Raw genomic sequence first — 22,190 nt, forward strand, 5'->3', positions numbered from 1 at the left:
GAGCCTAGCAACACACACACCTTAACACAGAAAAGTCTTTGGCAGCAAAACACTCTGCCAATCAGTGCCCAGATTGTCTGCCTGTTTTTTAATTTTCCCAAAAATAACAGTGCAGCCCAGGGACCCACCTGACTGGGAATTCCACAACTGTATCAAGTTTGTCCCTCCAGTATCTATTGTAGGAGAAACGTTTGAGGTGGACCACCAGAATCTTCGGCAAGGACCACAGGTCAAACTTCTTTGTGGCCTGTTGATGCTTCTTACAGTTGGGACAGTACCTGAAAAGAGAAACCTCCACTTAGTGGGGAGGCAGGGGGCCAGTGCCACCTGGGCTCTCAAGCATGGAGGCAATCCCATAACATCCTTTCTTGTACTCAGCATGACTGCTTCTGGGCAGGGAGGTCTCTAAGCCACCTTCTAAAAGAGAGTGATGGCTGTCCTAGTCTGGAAAACACAATTCACACAGAAAAACCTGTGTTGTAGGGTCAGCCATGTAAAAAAGTGACACATCCAAATACAAAGGGTTTTTGTGTACATAGATGGCCCCAGCAGATCTCAGTCCCAGGGTACCTGGGTGCCCCTGCCCAGAGGTGGGAGCTGCATACCAGGGGTCATGCTCCCCAAGGGTCTCCATGGTAGTGAAGAGCTCGATGCAGTCTCTCAGGGCCACTGCTGTCTTCTTTTTCTTCTGAGGCTGCAACATGCTGACGTGCTTCTCGTAGGTCTGTGAGGAACAAAATGCTGAGGTCTGCTGAGGAAACAAAATCTTACCAGGCTTAGCCACAACCTCACGAGCTCTCACGCCTGGAATCTAATGTACTTTCTGCAGCCCCTGAACATATAATGACAAAATCTTTAAGTGCTTTTCATTCTCGGTCTAAAACATACCTTGCTAAACTGCTGGGGAACTGGTGAGAGAGACCCACCCTGACCAAGAATGCCGAGTGACCTACCTCAGATTCCTGCTCATCGTAATAACGGCTCCGGGTCTCACTATCCCAATCGATGGCTAGTGTGGATCGAGCTGTGGAGGAGGACCAAAGTGTCACTCACTACTGAATGGCCAGCAACAGGAGAGGCTCCTCAGGTGACAAGAGTGAGAAGGACCACACTCAGGCTACGCCATCAACACCTGCTCACCCATCAACAGCCATTGCCAAGAGCGATGCTCTGCCTTGAGCCAGCCAACTCTGAATCCCTGGGCCCCCAAATCCTTTGGCAAAGATTTCCTCAATGCTACACACTTTAAAGGCACTAACTACATAGAATTCTGAAAGGGTACAGGTCAAGATGGAGTAACAGTGGCCAGATTTCTCCTCTTGCCTTAAACCACAAGAAAACCTGACAAAATAGAGGAAACAACTGTTTTCAGACACTGACTATTAGGCAGAGCAAGAGTGAGATCCCTGAGAGAAGGCAAAAAATAAGGTGATGCCTACATGGCCCCAGCTTATCGCCTGGAGGCATTTTCCGGGCCATAGTGTGGGGGGGGCAGGGGAGGAGAACAAAAGACTGATTGAGGAGTCAAAGATCAGTGTTCAAGAATGGGGCTAGGGACTTCCCCTGGTGTCACAGTGGTTAAGAATCTGCCTGCCAATGCAGGGGACACGGGTTTGAGCCCTGGTCCAGGAAGATCCCACATGCTGTGGAGCTACTAAGCCTGTGTGCCACAACTACTGAGCCTGCACTCTAGGGCCTGTGAGCCACAACTACTGAGCCCTTGTGCCACAACTACTGGAGCCCGTGCTCCGCAACAAGAGAAGCCACCGCAATGAGAAGCCCACGCACCACAACGAAGAGTAGCCCCTGTTCACTGCAACTAGAGAAAGCCCGCACACAGCAATGAAGACCCAAAGCAGCCAAAAATAAATAAATTCAAATAAATAAATCAAAGAAAAAAAAAGAAGGGAGCTAGAATTTGCAAGGCATTACACTAAAGACAAGAAGCCACACGGAGGGAATGGAGCTGTAAAAAGGCAAGAGAGATCCAAAACCATCTCAATAAAGCTGTTTTAAAAACTCTTTTTAGGTAATTATTTAAAAAGGGAAGCAAGCTAGCAAACTAGAGGACATCTAGCAAAACTCTTCTCCAATGAAGGAAGCAAAAAGACACAAGAGATGCTTTTGCAGCTCCCCTCCCGACCCAGGGTAGGCATCTTCACTGTCCACATGTTGCTTTTCACGCACAACACACATCCCGTGTGGATGCCCCTTCCCATCTGTACAGCAGTCCCCATTACAGGCTCCAGGTAACAGCCTGTGAAATCCATGACCATTCTCTAGATGGGTCACATTTCATGAGTATTCTCATGGAACAAAAGAAATACGCATTTATTCTCATAAGTATGGGGAAATGCTGCCACCTAGGAGGGCCACAAGAAGTGTTATCAACCGGAACAAAAGTCCTGAAGGATGGTGGGAGTGGAGGGAGAGCTCGTTTCCTTCTGAAGTCATCAAGGACGGAAGAGAAAAGCCTGACAAGAAGGCCAAGGGAAAGTGCGGAGGGGTGTCATGTCTCTGAAACAGTCTTTAGGGAGCTTTAAGCCAAGGATCACACAAGTGTCTGTTCCTGGAGCCACACTATGAGATGATGAAAGCTCAGTGCAGTCAGTGAGTGCTAAGTGCAAGGATTTTCCAATAGATCCTAAGTCCCCAAAAGCCCAGTTTGAAAGGTCAGAGAAAGTGCTTACAGTTGAGTTTAAGCAGTTTCCCATCAGCTGCAAGGGAATTTAGGTCGGCTGTGCCATAGGAGTTCACAAGGCAGAAGGTAAAAAGCCTTTTTGGGCAGGGTCGGCCTTTGAGCTTCTTTTGGGTGGTCTCGCCATGGTCACTTCCCAGCTCATCCTCCCCACTGTCCTCTGTTTCTGAAAGCTGCTCTCTGCCTTCTTCCTGATGCTCCATTTCTTCTTCGTCTTCTCCTAGCATACAAATGAAAAATAACATGTATGTAATTTGCCACCATTTCAATGCTGCAATTTTTATTTCATACCTAACTGTGGTGCTTCCTTCCAGATTCATTTGATGTGTGTCAAACTACATCCACCCCTTTGCATCTACAAGGCACTTAAATTCACATGTGACACCCCCACAACCTGGTAAGCAGGCAAGTGGGCACAGCTATTCCACAATGAGGACAGAGAGGCCCAGAGAGGTTCAAGGAGTCACCAGAAGGTAAAAGTGAGTCAGCAGTCCTGCCAGCCCTAAATTTGGGGCCCTCACCACTTGGTACTTTACTGGGCTTCATCACACATAGTCTGACTCTTTCAACTTGATCATTAGGCACACAGAGAGAAAAGGACCAAAATTAAACCCATACTCAATACTCAAGAAGATCGGCTGGTAAGAAACAATTTAAAAGTAAAACTTTAAATATGATAATGAACACAAATACTAAGTAAAGGTCTTCAGTTCCTCCACAAGAAACATGATGACTGTCCCTTCAACAAGTGTTTACTGCATGTCTCTCAGGTGCAGGCACCATGATGGGCCCCAAGGAACACAGCACACAGGATCCCCCCCTCCTTTTTTCTCTTTATTCATTTGAGATTGCTGAGTTTCAAGAGTTTGAAGAGGGGGGAGTTCCCTGGCAGTCCAGTGGTTAGGACTCAGAGCTTTCACTGCCATGGACCTGGCTTCAATCCCTGGCTGGGGAACTAAGATCCTGCAAGCCATGCAACCAGGGGAAAAAAAAAAAAGTTTTAAGAGGCATTCTAGGGACTTCCCTGGTGGCACAGTGGTTAAGAATCCGCCTGCCAATGCAGGGGACACGGGTTTGATCCCTGGTCCGGGAAGATCCCACATGCCACAGAGCAACTAAGCCTGTGCACCACAACTACTGAGCCTGTGTGCCACAACTACTGAAGCCCGTGTGCCTAGAGCCCATGCTCCGCAACAAGAGAAGCCAGTGCAATGAGAAGCCTGTGCACTGCAACAAAGAGTAGCCCCCGCTCGCCACAACTAGAGAAAGCCTGCATGCAGCAGCAAAGACCCAATGCAGCCAAAAATAAATAAATAAATAAATAAAATAAATTTATATTAAAAAAAGAAATTTAAAGAGGCATTCTAGAGACATATGGTGATGAGTAAATTTCCCAGGTGTTTCCAGAGAACTGGTTGGTATATGTGGCTGCAATAAAAAAAATCCATGATCATGCTCATCATAATTTTTGTTGTTGGGCAGTCAAAGGGGAAAGTTAAGGTATCAAATAAGTAATTTCAACAAAGATGGGGACAACTCCAAAAGGTGATGTAAAAGTAACAGGGGAAGGGAATTCCCTGGCAGTCCAGTGGTCAGGACTTTGTGCTTCCACTGCCGGGGGCCCAGGTTCAATATCTGGTCGGGGAACTAAGATCCCACAAGGTGCATGGCGCAGCCAAAAAAAAAAAAAAAAAAAGTAACGGGGGAAGATTCAAAATATGAAGTTTATATATTTGGGGAAATAGCAATAGAAATGGAAACTGAGGAAAGGAAGATGTATATTCTACATAAGAATCATCTTTCAGGGACTTCCCTGATGGCACAGTGGTTAAGAATCCACCTGCCAATGCAAGGGACACAGGTTCGAGCCCTGGTCCGGGAAGATCCCACATGTCACGGAGCAACTAAGCTTGTGCGCCACAACTACTAAGCCTGCGCTCTAGAGCCTGTGCTCCGCAACAAGAGAAGCCACCGCAATGAAAAGCATGCACACTGCAACGAAGAGTAGCACCCGCTCGCTGCAACTAGAGAAAGCCCATGCGCAGCAATGAAGACCCAATGCAGCCAAAAAATAAGTTTAAAAAAAAAAAATCCTCTTTCAAAGACTGTGCCTCAGGAGTTGTCACGAGGAAGGACAAGTTGGGCCCAGGACAATGCAGCACAGTTTCCTGTCAGGCCACAGGAACATCACAGCCATGGATGACAGTGTGACATGAGTCCCCATGAGCAGGACTCTGAAACAGCCAGTGTGCATAAGACTGCCAGCCTCAGCTCTCACAGAGGTTCCTTTCTCAATTAGCTCACTTCACTCCTGAAGCAGTGGCACTGCCCCTTTTACGCCCAGGTAAGCCTGCTCTGCTCTCAGACTGGTAAGTGAAACATTGCCCTGCCCAAGACACTCAGAGAATCAGCAGGAGACAGCCACCACAGGCCTAACAAGGAGCCATGGCAGTAAAGAGGTTAGAATTATTTCAACATTAAACAAGATTTGAAGTCTATGCACCAAGGCTCACTTATGGAATTCAAAAGAAGGCAGTGAGAACAAGAGACTGAACAAGAGACTGACAGATGGAATGTCTAAGAAACTAGGCTAATTGTAAAATAGCAAATACTGACATGATGCTGTTATTAACTGAGCATCTATTATGTGCCAGATACTCTAACCACACTATCTCATTAAACAGTAACCTCAACTCTGTGAAGCCGTTATCATCATCCCATTTTGCAGATAGGTAAACCAAGGTTAAGAGAGATGAAGTGACTTTTTGAGGTCTGCCCCACATCTCAAGCTGGGAATCGCAGTGCCTCAAGTTCCAGAGCACTAAGAACCCACAGGTCACCCAAGGTCTGCTCAGAGACTACCATTACAGCTCCAACATGTCTGCTTGTGGGAACTGTGCACAAAATACACTCCTGTTCATCCCTCGTGGGAGGAGAACGTGATATTCTGGGCAAGAACAGGAGTACAACTATAATAAATACTCAACCTAAAATACCAACAATTTGGAATATCCCTTCAGGACAGAGCCTTCTGGTCATTATTTTTTTATTTTATTTTTTTTTGAGGTACGCGGGCCTCTCAGTGTTGTGGCCTCTCCTGTTGCGGAGCACAGGCTCCGGATGCGCAGGCTCAGAGGCCATGGCTCATGGGCCTAGCCGCTCGCGGAATGTGGGATCTTCCCGGACCAGGGCACGAACCCGTGTCCCCTGCATCGGCAGGCAGATTCTCAACCACTGCGCCACCAGGGAAGCCCCTGGTCATTATTTTTAATGTCAATTTTCACTTTCCAGGACCAGGCATGTCTTGCAGAAATCTGGGCATTTGAATTTTCAACTGGGAATATATATTCAGCTATTCACAAAGCGTAAGAACTGGAGGATATTTCTGGTTTTATAGGAATAAAGCCACCTAGTCAGTCACGCAGGCCCCCAAAAGAAGGATGACAGCCACAGTGCACGTTAGACACAGCTCCATGGTCACAGATGGGCTTGTGAGCACTAGGCCACAGAAGGATGGTGAGGGCTCTGGGTTTCTTGCAACAAGTCTATCCTACTGCTTTTCCAACTGTGGCTCCTCACTCCGACATCAGGAGCTGTCCAGAGCCAGCTACCACCTGTGGCTTCCTGGGTAGAAAGAAAGAAAGGCCAAGAGAACCTGTCTCTGCCTTCTGACTGGCTGGGCAGGACATCTGTCCTCCCCAGGGGCGGCTGCTGGACCATGGTGATGGGTAAGGGCCAAGACAAAAGCTCTACAGACACAAGCCAGGTTGTGAAGGCAGCCAAGTGTACTCAGCAATCCCAACGGGTCAGAATCAAATCCTGACTCTGCTACATGACCTTGGGCAAGTCACTCAGTCCTATTATGCTTAGTCTCCCTGAGGTGAAACCCAGCTTCCACGCCTAAGATTACACGAGGTGTCAAAGTTGGACAATGGGCTCTGGCAGAGTGAAGTGGTGCAGACAGGGCTTCCAGGTCTGCTCTCTAGGCAGAGCCCCCAACCCCGCCTCAGAGCCTCCCTCACCCATGTATACAACACCTTTGGAAGAAGAGGGAAGTTGGGAGGGATTTGGTCAGTGACAGCCCCACGGTGTGGCGTACGCTCACCTTCACAGCTGCCCCTGGAGCCATTGCAGGACCCCAGCTCCAAGGGCGAGCTGCCAGACTCATCAGGCAAAGGTTGTTTTATATAGCGGCTTGAAAAGAAGAAAGAAATTGTTTGTTAGTTGTATCCTTTACCTATTTTTCTCCACTACTCAGCGTGAAGTAGTTCCTAATTTATATATTCAGCTATTCACAAAGCAATTTACGTAAATAAAAGGGCCTTAAAATTCATGTGATGGCTTAACACTTCAAGAAATTGAGAGGAACCTATGAGATAAGAAGTTTAACTACCAGGGCACTGAACAGACTCTGAGAAAGTCTGTTTCAAATCTCTGATAAACGATGCGTGGCACCATCATTTAAAAAAATATTTCCCAGTAATGTTAATTATCAGGTTCAGAATGATAGTGTAGTAGTTCAGAAATTACATTCAAATACAAAATGCCATTAAAGCACTATACTCCCTCAAGCAGGTGACTGACAGGTGTGAAGACATGATTCCAGGAACTAGAAGAGGCTTAGGTGTTCACTGTCATGGTGCTTCAGATGTGCCAGATGTTCTGTCCCAATAGCACCTGCTCTGGCCCTCCCAGGGGCCGACACAACTACATTTCTAACAGAAGTGAGCACACGGGGTCAACACTGGCACTCTGCAGGGGGCAGTCACTCTTACTAGGCCCTATCTTATTTTAGATAACAAGCAAATCACATTCCTACCACCAACCTGATACGCTCACAAACAGCCTGGTACAAAGACTCGAGGGTGAGCTTGTACTTGGGGACAGAAACCAGCAGTGGCTGCCCATATAGCACTGCCCCAGTGGAAGTGCTCGACGGCCTGGATTTCCTTTCCCTGAAGTACACTGGAAGCGTGACACATTCAGAGCCGTCTGTGGAAGTGCTGCAGACCTCGTACCTGTGTCAATCACACAAGAGAGCAACTTCAGCGGCAGGTCTCTGTGAGAGACAGAGATCTGAGCTGCAGCTACATGGTGGCCAGGACTACGGTTACTAGGACAGAGCACACTTCAGTACAAAAGGTGGAAAAACCATTTCCAAGACGATGCTAGAGCATGGGTAGAATCCCAAAGAGAGTCAACTGTTAACACAAGGTGAACCTACACAACCCAGGACCTGGGGCTAATGTGATCCTCCTTCCCCCAACCATGGCCTCAAACTCTGTGGTCCTTCAATTGGGACTCAACACAGATGACACCTATCATCCAGACCATCACTTCAGACACAAAGGCACACAGGGGGGGCCCAGCCACTAAGTTCACCTTTTGTCACCCATCAAGGAGCTTAACTTTTAGAAAAAGGCATTCTCAATGCCCTGCCCTTTAGTAAAACCAAATACTGTACAGCGACGTATACCTAGAATATAAGCCAAAGACTCTTTATTTCAAATGAGGAAGCAAATTTATAAAACTGTTTGCCATCTTTCTTCAAAAACATTGAAGTAAAAGAATATTAAATTTTTTTTAAAAATCAGAGATAACCAAAGAAACTGCTAAATACAAATCAATGATTTTGAAAAATGTGTCTTACTTAGTGAATACATGGGATTGAGGAGATTTATAGATGTTTTATCCCGGAACAGATGTTACCAAAATTGCTGGCAACCGACTGTAGTCTTTCCCTCTTCCTATAGGGGGAGACACAAACTTACTGATTCAATTTTTGAAAACTATAAACACACACACACACTCACTCTCTTTCTCTCTCAGCTAGCTCTCTCTCTCTCTCTCTCTCTCTCTCTCTCTCTCTCTCTCTCTCTCTCTCTCTCTCCCCCCACATGGCTGGCAAACAGTCCTGACTATATTATATGCAGAAAGAGTTCAAAGAAAAACTCACAAAAACGTCCAAGGTATGCTCTAGGGTAAGGACCCTGGTGTCCAGCATAATGGTCAAGAACCAAGCCTTGGAGTGAGGCTCGCCCAGGTTCCAGATCCATCATTGTCACTTTCTGGCTGCTGTAACCAGGTCAAGTGCCTTAATTTCTAAGTCTGTTTATCCAGTGGACAATGGGATCACCCACCTTCCAGTGTAGTGGTGAGGATTAAGTAACTCAGTAGCACAGTACGTCACATGCTCAAAAAGTATTAGATGCTACAATTGTGTTTTCATAAGACAATTATCAATTCATCATAAAACAATTTGCTTTCCAACTGGCTGGCCCTCAAGCCCTCTGAAGAATCCTCCGTTGGTGGTTTGCCAACCTCCCCACAAGGTGATGTCCCAGGTCTTCTCAGCGCAGGTATCTGCGAGCACTAGTTTCCAGAAGTGAGGGAGACTGTGTTAAGGTCTTGGGGTATGAAGTGGACAGTTCCAGCCCTGTGGCCCAGCATATACCTTGGCACCCTCCATTAGTAAAGTAAGGGAACATGGCTGAGAGTGGGGAGGCAGCCTATGCAAGTGTGAACAGAACTAGGATCTTGGGTGTGGCTAAGAATTCTTCCTTTTAGAGTGACCTAGAAGTCATTGGCCACAAAAATGTAAAGGGAAGGAAATGCCTCCTTTGTGTACTGCATTCCTCAGCCAAAACCAAAAACCAAAACAAAATCCTAAAAACCTTTCTTGGCAGAGGCAAGTTTCTGGCTGAGAGGGAATGAGGGAGGGACAACATGGGTGTGCTCCACACGCAAGCCTCCCTGAGCAAGAGGCTGCTGGGAGCTCAGGCAAGCTCACACTCCACCCCCCCCACCCTACCCCAACCTGGAAGAGGGACACACACACAATCACACAAAGCAGCCTTGAAGCAAGAGGATTTGGGAGGGGCCGAGGAGACAAGCTGCAGTTGGAGTGTACTGTCCCCACAGGGATGAGAAAACCGAGTCTCAGAGCTTGCAGATGTTAGCGCTGGAAAAGGCTGCTTAAATCAACCTTCCCTGTCATCTGGGATGGAACCTGCCTGAGACGCCACTACCTGTGGCTGGGAGAAAGGACGAGACCCTCCCTGTACTGAGTCCCTTCTCCTGTCTTCCCGTGGCCCCTCACAAAGCTGTGACTCTTCTTGAGAAAAGCATTTCTGATAGCAGGACCATCTGCAGAACCACTGAACAGGCCTTCTTAACAGGTAGCAACTGTTGACAAAAGCCTTGTTCATGCTGAGGAGAGTTATCTGGAATGTCTAGCTCTGAAGTGCCAGTAGGCGCTTAGCACTGATGGCTACCCAAAATTCCCTGAACATCCACCTCTTGCACCCAGGGGTTGGGGCAAATCCACATGAGCACCAACTGCCAGATCTTCTGCTCTGGAGACACTGACAGACACTGGCAAAGCCTCTAGAATGTTTCCTTTGACCCTGCAGCAGAAACCACTGAGTACTCACACGAAAATGTCATCCCGAGGCATGATGTGGTTTAAACCTTCATCCATTTGGAAAATTTTGTGGAACCGGTGATTATACACATCTGTGACCACCATCTAAGAATCAACAGTAACAGAAAGATTACAGGATGGATAAGAGTACACCCACCACATGCCGCAACTAAAGATCCCACATGCCGCAACTAAAAGGATGCTGCGTGCTGCGACGAAGATCCCGCGTGCTGCAACTAAGACCCGGCGCAGCCAAATAAATAAATATTTTAAAAAAAAGAGTACACCTACTTAATAACCCAGGCACAAATGAAAATGTAAGTGCTGCCCCCTGAGAGATCACGATGCAACCAGCCCCAGAGCTCAGGGGCCAAGGGCCAAAGGGGAGCAGCATGGCTGTCGCCACCAGAAAACATGTTGTATCTGTCCCAAGGTTTATGACAGGATTTGCCTTCCAGTGGCAGGAATGGTGGGGAGTGAGTGCTGACCAGAGACCAGCAGTAATCCAGAATCCTCTGAGGTGTTCCCTGGGGCCGGAATTCCCCAAGCCATCCTCAGCACATAGCAGAAAAGACCAAACCCCAACCACCAAGACCTACCACCTGAAACCAGCAGGGGTGCAAGGGAAGTGGGGAGGAGAAGGGCACTGACCAGGGCTGGGACAAGGGAGGGGCTGGGGGCATCCAGGAGGATGGATCCTCGGGCAGCAAGAGGTCTTCACTTTCCCCACCTTCACACAGCGCCACGCTCAGCAGAAAGGCCAGCGTGAGCAATTGTTTTTATTTTTCTATTTTATTTTTATTTTTAAATAAATTTATTTATTTATTGACTGCGTTGGGGATTCGTTGCTGCGTGTGGGCTTTCTCTAGTTGTGGCGAGCGGGGGCTACTCTTCGTTGTGGTGCACGTGCTTCTCTTGTTGTGGAGCACCAGCTCTAGGTGCGGGCTTCAGTAGTGGCACGCGGGCTCTGTAGTTGTGGCTCACCGGCTCTGGAGCGAAGGCTCAGTAGTTGTGGCACACAGGCTTAGTTGCTCCGCGGCATGTGGGATCTTCCTGGACCAGGGATTGAATCCGTGTCCCCTGCATTGGCAGGTGGATTCTTAACCACTGTGCCACCAGGGAAGTCCCAGCAATTATTTTTAAATAAAGATTTCTATCAAGTCACTCCACAGACTTACAGAGTTTGGGACAGGAAAGAACTTCCAGCTTCTCACATTACAGATGAGGTCAGGTAGGAAGGGGAGGCAAAGTGAGAGCAAATCCCCAGTCCTGGCCCTCTGACCATAGCTAGTGTGTCCTCAGTGGAGGAAAGACAGTGTTCCCAGGGCTGGAAGGGACAGTCTCAGGCACAGTGTGCAAAATGAACAAGGGCCAGGAGGTCTGAGGCATTCAGATATAAACACATGTGTGCTGGCTGATAAGACCTACCCCACAAAAGTGGCTACAAGGTTGAAACTTAACTCCAAAGGACTATGAACTGCCCCCAATAGGCTTAATGCCACTGAACAGCTCGCCTTACGTTTTCCGCAGCAATGCCAGACAGCCTGGAGAGAGCCTCACACAGGTCAGACACAGCCCCCATCAGCGGCACAATCACACGGTACTGCAAAGGAGAGATGGGAGAGGTGACAAGGGTGCTCTGGAAAGGGTGGGAGATGAGTTGGGAGGAGCAGGCATCACGGAGGGCAGAAGTGCCCCACCAGAAACAGTGTGTGGTGAGCTCAGGGCCCAGATGGGTGGCCAGCTGAGCAAATAGGCAAGTCGTCTGCATCAACACCTGCCTCTCTATTCAGGTAGCACCACAGAAGCTGGACCATCTCTTTCCCTCCTACACATTGCTTTATTTTTTTCTTAACTTTTCAGAGCCATTCACTACTTCCTTTAAAGAAATGTTATAATTATACAAACTGCCAACCAGTCCTTGTCATAAAGCCAGAAGAAGCATGCAGTGAGCCATCAGCAGGGCTGGACACTAAGACCGGCCTGTCACACCTTTCATTTGGTCTTTTGTTCTGGCAAGGCTCTCCTAGCTGATTTAGGGGTGAACATAACCAAGGGAAGTACTGTTTCTAGTCCCCTAACATTCAGATTCAAGGATCTCTTAGCAGATCAGCCAGGTTCCTTTAGTCAAATGAATGGAGCATAGGGGAAAAGGTGACAGAGAAGTCCAGAAAACCTTCACAATATGCCTGAATGACATGGGATTACACAAAGATCTGAGGGAGGACAAGGGCACACACTCAAGGCAAGTGCCAAGGGGTTTCAGAGGCAGCTGATGGAGCTGCTGCTGCAACAGATGGAAGCAGCCCCACTCTGGGTCTGATAGCCACTCACAACGAGGGGTACCACGAGGGTGCCGATTTCTCTTACCTGGGTAGGTCTGCAGCGAGGGTCAGCGGGAACCAGGAAGATCTCCATAACTCGATCTTTCTTCAAGGGCAGTGGGAGAGTTAGATAGCAAAATGGATCAAAGGTCACAGAAACCTTAGCACATTCTGGGCAAACCAAGGTAGATTTGAAGAGGCCATGGAACGTGTCCACAATCACAGAGTCATTCCTCAACCTATGATTCTCCCAGGCTTCCTTTGCCACAACCTGGAAGAAAGCAAAGGGGATAAGTAAGACATTCTCAACATCCCCCAGTTCTTAGCCTCTGCATCTAGAATGATTCACAGCAAAATCTGAAATAGACTGTGAGGCAGTCTGTGCAGCCAAGAACTTGGTCCAGGCCAGTGAGGGCCAGGACTGCTCTTAGCATACCAAACTCATTCCACATGCCAGCTCCATGCCCAATCCTACACTTAACAAAGTGCTGATGCAGGATCTACGGGACAGAGACAAACTGAGAGCACTGTGGACACATGGACCTGACCGGGGAAGGACTGCCTCCTATAGGGCTTCCAATGATCCAAAGTCCCTTCAGTGAGCTTTTAATTTATGCTATCGTTCAGCTAGCTCATGGTTTTTCCTTTAAGATGTGCATGCTACTTTGAAGTATTCATATTGATCATCCCAATGTGATAGGTAGCTTAAATACTGAATTCCCTCTTCATAGATCTGAAAATCAAGGCAAAAAAATGTAAGTGCCCTAATAACATTAATAAAAACTATTTTAATCATCATGGATGGATTTTAATGGATTTCAATAATCCCAAGGGCCCACACTACAGGCACTTTACAGTTTTCAGGGTGCCCTAGTCTCTGGTTCACCAATGTAATTATACTAAACAAACTGACTCGAACTTGAAGAAGCCCAAGAGGGAGCATCAGGGGTAACTAGAGTTAGCCCCTTTGTAACGTGCAACACATTTCCATATTAGACCTCATGTCCACGTCACAAACAACAGTGAGAGGCAACCAGAGCCCTGGCACCAATACTCCAAGACCAGAAGAATGCCCTTGCACCTCCCAATAGGTGGCAGCTTCTTTGGAATACTTTTCTTCAAAAGTCTTCAATATCATACCGCATCTGGCCGCCCATTGGCATCCTTCAGCTCCAGGTACGGTTTTTTCTTCACTCGGTTCAGATCTTCGTGCAATCCATCTAGAAGAAAGGCTAACAGCTCCTGAGAGTCTTGTTGTTGGTAGCCAGAAAACTGAGGGGCAAAACGTCCCACCTGAGTCTACAACAAAAGCAACCACATCAGAAGGCGTAAGTTATAAAGAACCAGTGAAGTCAGATAGGAAATTGTCATCAAAAATAACTTTGGGCTTCCCTGGTGGCACAGTGGTTAAGAATCCGCCTGCCAATGCAGGAGACAGGGCTTCGAGCCCTTGTCCAGGCAGATCCCACATGCCGCAGAGCAACTAAGCCCGTGCGCCACAACTCCTGAGCCTGTGCTCTAGAGCCCGAGAGCCACAACTACTGAGCACATGTGCCACAACTACTGAAGCCCGTGCGCCTAGAGCCCATGCTCTGCAACAAGAGAAGCCACAGCAATAAGCCCACGCACCACAACGAAGAGTAGCCCCCGCTCGCCACAACTAGAGAAAGCCCGCGTGCAGCAACGAAGACTCAACACAGCCAAAAATAAGTAAAATAACTAAATAAATTTATTTTTTAAATAAATAAATAAATAAATTTGCAGTCTGCTGGTACCGTAAGGGAGAACACCCTTGCTCCAGGTAGCCTGATTAACTCCTCAAGGGCCTAAAGGTCAGCAGTTCCTACCAGAGAGAAGAGGGCTAAGATCTGAAATCCAGGACAACTACAGACTTGGAACCCGGGCCACTACCCTAAGAGAGGAGTAAAGAGTGACTCCCTCAGTAGCCACATCTCCTAAGTACAGACACGAATCCCTCTCCAACCACCTTCTTTGGTTCAGAGTCTCCCTAAGAAGTTTACAAATGGTACCTGCATCAGCCAGAGGAATCCTCCTAGCCCTAAATAAGAGCACTGTACATAAGAGCCCTCCTAGCCCTAAGTAAGTGTCTGCCTTGTATTGCTCTACACTACTGATCCTCAGAGTGCAGTGCCCAACTAGTGGCATTAGCATCATCTGAGAGCTTGACAGAAATGCACCTTCTCAGGCCCCACCCTAGACCTTCAGAAACAGAAACTCTGGGAATAGTAATTTGCATATATTTCCCAGGGATTAATGTGCCCATGGGAATGAAAAGAATTTGTATTCAATTTCAATAAACAATCTAAGATTTTAATTTTCTCATTGAGCTTAGGTGCTATATTTTTTTTCATCTGTGAATCAGATGCTTCATGAAGGCTCCTTGAACCAAACAGGATTTCCAGATTTCAACACATGGAGGCAAGGCACTTCCCCCTCAGCAGCGAAAAACATTCAGGGCAATGGAAGGTTGAGGTGCTCCAAGTGCCCAATGCAGTTCACTCATCTTCCCATCTTCCTAGCTGAGGGACCCAAGTGAGAACTGTCCCTCATACCAACATCCGACAATGTCAGCCCAATTCCTAACTTAGGGGACCCAACTCAAACCACAGTTGGTATACGTTCCAGCCTCAGGGAACCTGGGAGCACCCTTCAGATGATACTGGAAATTTGACTGAATTTTTATGGTCTGGCTTAGGGTGTCAACCATTTAAAGAATGCCACTGTAGGGACTTCCCTGATGCTCCAGTGGTTAAGACTTCACCTTCCAGTGTAGGCGGTGTGGGTTCGATCCTGGTCAGGGAGCTAAGATCCCACATGCCTCGCAGCCAAAAAACCAAAACATAAAACAGAAGCAATATTGTAACAAATTCAGTAGACTTTAAACATGGTCCACATCAAAAAAACTTAAAGAAAAAAAAAAAAGAATGCCACTGTAGAATACAGCATTCTGAACAAGCAGCTTACAATACAAATGATTATCTGAAGTATCCTCGGCCCAGAGGTGGGGGCTGAGTCACTTAAGTGTGTGCTAAATGACTGAACAGAAAAGAAGGATCTGATCATGTAGTGCTTTTAGTCTCGGAGCCCATCTTAATCCCAAAATGCAGTAAAGGAATGCTTCATTACAACACAAAACCACTCTCCCCAAAATAGGAAAAAGGAAGTATATACGTCAACCTACTTTGAACGTGCGAGGTGCCACGTGAGCATCCCTTCCAGACCACATCTGCTTAATGAGCTCTGCATAGGCCTCTGCAATTTCCCCTTTCATTCCCAGAGGGTTGTCCCTGTTGATTTCAGCCTCATACTCATCTTTGAGAAAGTAGTCGGTCAGTGGTGCAGTGTTGCTTAAGCACTGAAAGAGAACACGATCACAGCTTACACCACTTCTGGAGAGCACACAGAGACACAAGATAAACCCAGTTCTAAACGACCAGTGAGGGTCACGCCAACAAAATGAAGTGCTCAGCAGATTCTCTGAAGGGCTCATAACAGTAAGGCACAGCCTCCCAGCGGCTGGTGGCCACATTGTGACTAGCCTCTCAGGGACACTGTTTTGGAGGGAGCTCACACTTACTGCCTAAGAATTGTTTCTGAGACAAGCTCTCTGAGGGCAAAAGCTGTATATCCCAAATGCCTGACACACAGTAATTTTCTATTCAGTGGAAGATAATAATTTTAAGATGATATTTTTTTTCATTGGAAGTGACTGCGACATTCCACTATTTCATGAGAAGACAAAATATAAGTAAGCCGAAGGCAAAATGCTTTACTAGAGCCAAAACACTCTGGGTGGGGAAAATCAGGATAATTAGAAAAAACAATAAATAATATTGTACCTGTGTATACTAATTTTAACTCCTTAAATTAAAAAATGAAGGTGGGTATTGGATTCTATCAAATGAGTTTTCCTACATCTATAGAGATGATCACATTATTTTCTCCTTCATTCTGTTACTGTGTTAAAAGACTGATTAATTTTTCAGGTGTTAAACCAACCTGGTTTTCCTAGCACAAACCACACCTACTTGTTATGTGTTACCACTTTTATTTAGATATCATTGATTTTGATTTGCTAAAATTTTATCTACATTATTTGTGTCTACAGTTATGAGATACGATAGTCTCAAATTTTCTTTAGAAATTCCTTGTCATATTTTGGTATCAGAGTATCCTGCCTTGTAAAATGATTTGGGGTGCTGAAAGAAGATAGGCATGATTGGTATTTCTGCCTTAAATCTTTGAATACATTCACCAATTCACAAGAATTTTCTCTTTAACCACTGGGCAACCAATCAGTCATGCCATATAATAATGCCCCAATAAAAATTCTGGACACCAAAACTCAAGTGAGTTTTCATACCTGGCAATGCTCCATGCCTACTGTTACACATCAATGCCAGGAAAGTAAAGCATCCTGACTCCACTGGAAGAGGGCAACAGAAGCTCTGCACTGAGAACCCTCCTAGACTCTGCCCTACTCCCTTCTTAACCTTGCCTAATGTTAAATCTGTATCCTTTCCCTATAACATACCATAACTGTGAGTATAATTACTTTTAAGTGAGTCTACAAGTCTTTCTAGCAAATTAACAAAACCGAGGGTGTAGGGAGCCCCAAATTTGCAGCTGGTGTCAGAAGTGAAGGCAGTACTAAGGACTGTGCCCTCCTAACTTTGTAGTTGGACCCTAACCCCAGCCCATGCCCAAAACAGTACCATCACATAGTATGTGCCCAAAAAATATTTGATGAATGAATAAATGAGGTTTCAAAGGGAGGATTTTAGGATTTTCTCCAAGCAGGGGCATGAGGTGAGATGGCTCACTGGTGAAAAGATGGTCAACTTCAAGCAGGAATAATTTGGCTTAGTACCAGCTGCTGTGAGTTCTCATCCCATTAGAGACCAACCAGGCAAGTATTCCAGTACTTTCTGAGATCATTCCCCAATGGTCAACAAAATTCAACATACTTTTACTGTAAAATCAAACCTAGAACTGATTAAGAAGACATTTTGAGGCCAGGAACACTGATGAGGCCATTCTGTACTACCCAGTGGGACGTGCCTTGGCAGGGATCCCTGAAGTACTAACAAAGGGTCGTTAGGGACCCCTGGGAGAAGATCCTCCCAACACCTTAGAGGCCACTCCCACCTGAGCCTCAAGTACTGTGAAGACACAGTGTTATTGAGATGGCAGCTCTGCCCTCTACCTGCAAGGCGGAGTTCATGAAGCAGGTGTTTCCCAGGTTTCCAAGTCCACAGAGCCCAGGTTGTACGTGAGTTGATGGGGACTCCTGACAATTATACGAAGCAGAGAAGCCAGATCCACTGGAAAACATAACCCACATCAGCAATAAAAGTGAGTGCTGTTCACATGCCCTCAGGATGCCTTTTGGGGCTCCGTCGGGGCCTCTAGAATTCTCACTTGATAATAACCCCGTGAGACAAGGTCTCTTTACTCCCCTCCCCAGCCCTCCAGCCCCCCCAACCCCCTGTTTTGATTTGACATGACAACGGGTGGTGAGCACATCCTTAAGGAGAGAAATGCTGTTTGAATCCTCTGCTCTCAGCTTTGGTAAATGCTAATTTTGTATCCCTCCAGAAGGCTAACTGCCAGGTGACTTCGGGGAAGAACACTGGTTACCAAGATCAAAGCTTGCACCTGCCGCCACCCACCAGGCCACACTCAGTCTTGACTGTGCCTGAGTGTGCAGGCACTCTCTCTCTCTCCTGACCTTCCTCTTCCACCCTGTCTGTGCTATATGGCAGGTACTCCTGAAACACTCGGAGAAAGGATCACAGCCATGCGGAGGGGAAACAGGCAGGGTCCTCCCACAGCCAACAATCATCCCCGCGTAGCTATTCTGCCAGACAACCAGCCCATTCCTTCACAGACAAATGCAGTGACCTCCATGACCACCAACTGACAGGCTGTGGGGAAAACACCAGCTCGCAGGAAGAAAAGCAATGTACATCAGAACTAGGAGGCACAATTTACTGTGGGTATGAAATGGAGCAAGAAACCACATGCAGCATGTTCCCATGGGGAGCCCTAATCCCACTATGCTTAGTGTAGCAGCAGAGGAGCTGTCCAGGTACGGCCTGGGAAAGGACTCAGCGGGGAAGGAAGCAAAGTGAAAGGACCTGCTCTTACCCCCTGCTGACACCGGAACTGTGCATCCCAGAGGTGTTAGTGCTATCACCATTTGAAATGGGAGAGGCAGATACTGAGGAATAGGGACTTGCTGATGATGTTGGAGAGGTAGTAAAATTTCTGCTAGGCGCAGTGCTTGATCTGGGAGAGAGAAGCAGAAACAATGCTACTGATATTTTGCAAAAAGCAAGCCCTACTTAATGCCTTAGGTCTCTTCTCAAGAAATAAATGTTCTCCGTATTCAGTTATTTAAAATTAATTGCAAAAAGCCCATTTTCATGCTAATTCAAGACAAATTTTATTTAAGTGAGAGTAAAGAAATTAATTGATCTTCATGTCTCATTCATCCACATGGTCATATACTGAATCTTTCAGTAGGATAAAACACAAGGTTGATCTTCAGGGCATCCTAGTTTGATTTACAAATGATAAGCTTCCCTAAATTTTAAGAGTTACCAGTGAAAGACAAAGAAAAATGGTAATAAGAGATGAATTTCCTCCAAAGTACTTGACCCAGATTAAACAGGTGGCTATAAGTATAACAGAATAGGAAAATGGCGATTTAGTTTCACTGTGCTATTTGAGGAAATTCCTTTTGTTTCCTTAAATTTACCAAATGTGAATAACCTCTTTTCAAACTCATGTTTCAATATTTTTCACAGCATCTTATTTTAGATTTATTCCTACTTTCATACTAATTAATTCAAGGGCTAATTGCCCCAAATCTTAAATTGATATCAAACGGGACTTCCCTGTCGGTGCAGTGGTTAAGACCCCACGCTTCCACTGCAGGGGGCATGGGTTCGATCCCTGGTTGGGGAACTAAGATCCCACATGCCGCATGGTGTGGCTCCCCCCAAAAAAACCTGATATCAATTTTATCAAATTTTCTACTAAAATTCATATAGGCACATGCAGAAGAAAGTGAGTTGTCTGCATTGTTTCAAATATGTACAACTGTGATTTTCCTTCTAGATTTGGGGTCATTTTTAGAATACAGAATATAATTAAGATGCATTGTCCCTGCAGAGTGCCCAACCTCATGTGATCTGATGTCAACCAGGGTTCCCCTTGAGAAGACAGTGGGACGTGGCAACAAAGATGAGTGATCCTGTACCCACACTGTAGGCAGATGTCAGGGAACTATCCAGGGGCCTAAATGGGTGTCAGGAACTGAGTTCTGCTTCACATTCTGTGGTCACAGCAAGGGAGGGGGAAAGAGGGCTCCCCAGCCTCTCACCCACCCATAAGGAAACGCACCTTCTCCAATCCTGAAGAGCATCTGCTTCACTGAGCCTCATCTCGGCTGCAAAGGAGTCCAAGAACTCAGGCAGCTCCTTAAGTAAGGCTTGTCAGAGCCAAGGGCACTCTCTTCTGCCACACAGGTGACTTAAGCATACACTTGAGGCCTGTCCACTGTGATGCCGGTATGCCCAGCCTCCTATGCAGGCAGGAAAGTCACTACCCAAGACTGGTCTGATATGGCAGACCCAGTTATCTCAGGTCTGGAGATACTACAAGATAGTGAAATTAAATTTCTGACATACAGAACCTCAAGGCACATGGCTTAACACTCCCCTTATTAGTAACTGTTCACTGGTAACTTATTTTATTCCCTGAACTTAAAAGGGCAAAAATCCATATAAAGCCACTACAAATATCCAAGACCTATCAACTTCTTAAACAGACAACAACATTCTGGTTGAAATGAAAGAGAACAGGGAATTCCCTGTGGCCCAATGGTTAGCACTCTGCACCTTCACTGCCAAGGGCATGGGTTTGATCCCTGGTTAGCAAATTGGGATCCTGCAGGCCACATGGAGTGGCCAAAAAAATTAATTAATTAAAAAAAAAAAGAAAATAAAAAAGAAAAATTTTATTTGACATTCGTTTAAAATGTTCTAGAAAATACTGCCAGTAGTTTAGAGTAAATTCGGTCAAAAAGAAATCCAACATTGATTACATAAGGATATTTTTTATATGCTTGAAAACTTATATAATACAAAGTTTTTGTTTGTTTTTTTACTCTACCTTTGACAGACAAATCAAAAAGCAAGACCTCTGTGCAGAAGTGACTTGTATCTGAGAAACGCTTGGGCATTGGTCACTTGTCACCAGGCAACTTCAGAGCACACCCTAGGGCACTGCAAGCCAGGAAGTAGGCAACGGTAGGAAACGCCTGACGTGAAGCAAGACCTCACTCTCAAATGTGACCGAGTCTCATGCAACAAACTTTCTGAAAACAGAGGCTACATCTCCAAATAAGGATCCCACTGCTCCTAAAAGATACTCTGGTTAAGGCTCTGGTCTCCTGGCACCTTTCTACTGAGATATTTCCTGATCCTAGGCATGTCCGGTCATTATCATCACAATGGAAACATGCCCTGACCTATGGCTGAGGCTCTGTAACATATTCATGCCTGCCCTCCTTGCTCCATTGCTCTCTGCTTGCCTCTCAGATGTTCTCCAGGCCAAATGCCACTCTGAGGATGAGTCCACTCCTTAAGCCCACCCTCTGACCTCAGGTATTCAGAGGCCAGCATCTGGCATTATCATTAAGACAACAATCAACTCTTAGCCAGAATCCTCACTGCTTTCACAACATCCTAAGCTGTGATCTCCCCCTCCACCAACAGTGTTAACCCTCATATGCATGCAACTCAAATCTCTATTTCAGAAACACTGGCTTCTTCCAGCTCTGGGCAAGCAGTCTTTAAAGGGGACTGTGGTGCAGAGCTAACTGGGCCTTATAGACATCAGGCAAGTAAAGTTAGAGAGAATTAAAGTTTTAGAGAGGGGCTTCCCTGGTGGCTCAGTGGTTGAGAATCTGCATGCCAATGCAGGGGACGTGGGTTCGAGCCCTGGTCCAGGAAGATCTCACATGCCATGGAGCAACTAAGCCCGTGCGCCACAAATACTGAGCCTGAGCTCTAGAGCTCGCGTGCCACAACTACTGAAGCCCACATGCCCGTGCTCCACAACAAGGGAAGCCACCGCAATGCGAAGCCGGTGCACCACAACAAAGAGTAGCCCCTGCACTGCAACAAAGAGTAGCCCCCACTCACCACAACTAGAGAAAGCCCGTGTGCAACAACGAAGACCCAACGAAGCCAAAATTAAATAAATAAAGTTATAAAATAAAAGAGTTCGAGAAACAGAAAACATGGGGCCAGATCGATACAGAACCTTGGAAGCACTAACACAGAGGTTGGAGCAATTCACAGGAAGGAAAAAAACATCTGAAAATGCTCAGAGTTTACCAGGTGGCTCTCACTAGTGAATAAAGGAGCTGAATGAAAACAATTTCATTATGCTGTTCTCCTGTCAGGATATATGTAAAATTGATTCTAAAAGTGGGTTAAAAAAAAAAGGATTAAGCCAATCATTGTCTTTCCCTGGATGACATACTCACTTGATGTACCTTCCCATTCCCTCAATTTTATCCTGTGTCGTCTCTGACAGACAACGTACTACTGAACAGGTCTGGTTTACAAAAAAAAAAGTCTGATTTGAGAGCTTGTCTTTTTTTTTTTTTCTGCGGTACACAGGCCTCTCCCTTCTCCCGTTGCGGAGC

General features: G+C 46.3%; 1 protein-coding gene across 1 annotated transcript in view; it reads right to left on the reverse strand.

Moving 5' to 3' along the window:
* The window catches only part of USP4 (ubiquitin specific peptidase 4), a 50,369-nt gene that overhangs the window by 5,317 nt on the left and 22,862 nt on the right, over positions 1–22,190 (reverse strand). Inside the window, exons 7-19 of the mRNA XM_082663289.1 lie at positions 18,617–18,757; positions 17,673–17,790; positions 15,648–15,821; positions 13,586–13,744; positions 12,492–12,716; positions 11,641–11,724; positions 10,132–10,226; positions 7,525–7,716; positions 6,804–6,892; positions 2,691–2,918; positions 954–1,024; positions 606–724; positions 129–278 (exon numbers count right to left, since the gene is read on the reverse strand). Of these exons, the coding sequence (XP_082519415.1) occupies positions 129–278; positions 606–724; positions 954–1,024; positions 2,691–2,918; positions 6,804–6,892; positions 7,525–7,716; positions 10,132–10,226; positions 11,641–11,724; positions 12,492–12,716; positions 13,586–13,744; positions 15,648–15,821; positions 17,673–17,790; positions 18,617–18,757 (1,845 nt within the window). The remainder of the gene's footprint in view (positions 1–128; positions 279–605; positions 725–953; positions 1,025–2,690; positions 2,919–6,803; positions 6,893–7,524; positions 7,717–10,131; positions 10,227–11,640; positions 11,725–12,491; positions 12,717–13,585; positions 13,745–15,647; positions 15,822–17,672; positions 17,791–18,616; positions 18,758–22,190) is intronic.

The sequence above is a fragment of the Grampus griseus genome (assembly GCF_964374135.1).
Source record: "Grampus griseus genome assembly, chromosome: 10".
In the NCBI taxonomy this organism is placed as follows: Eukaryota; Metazoa; Chordata; class Mammalia; order Artiodactyla; family Delphinidae; genus Grampus; species Grampus griseus.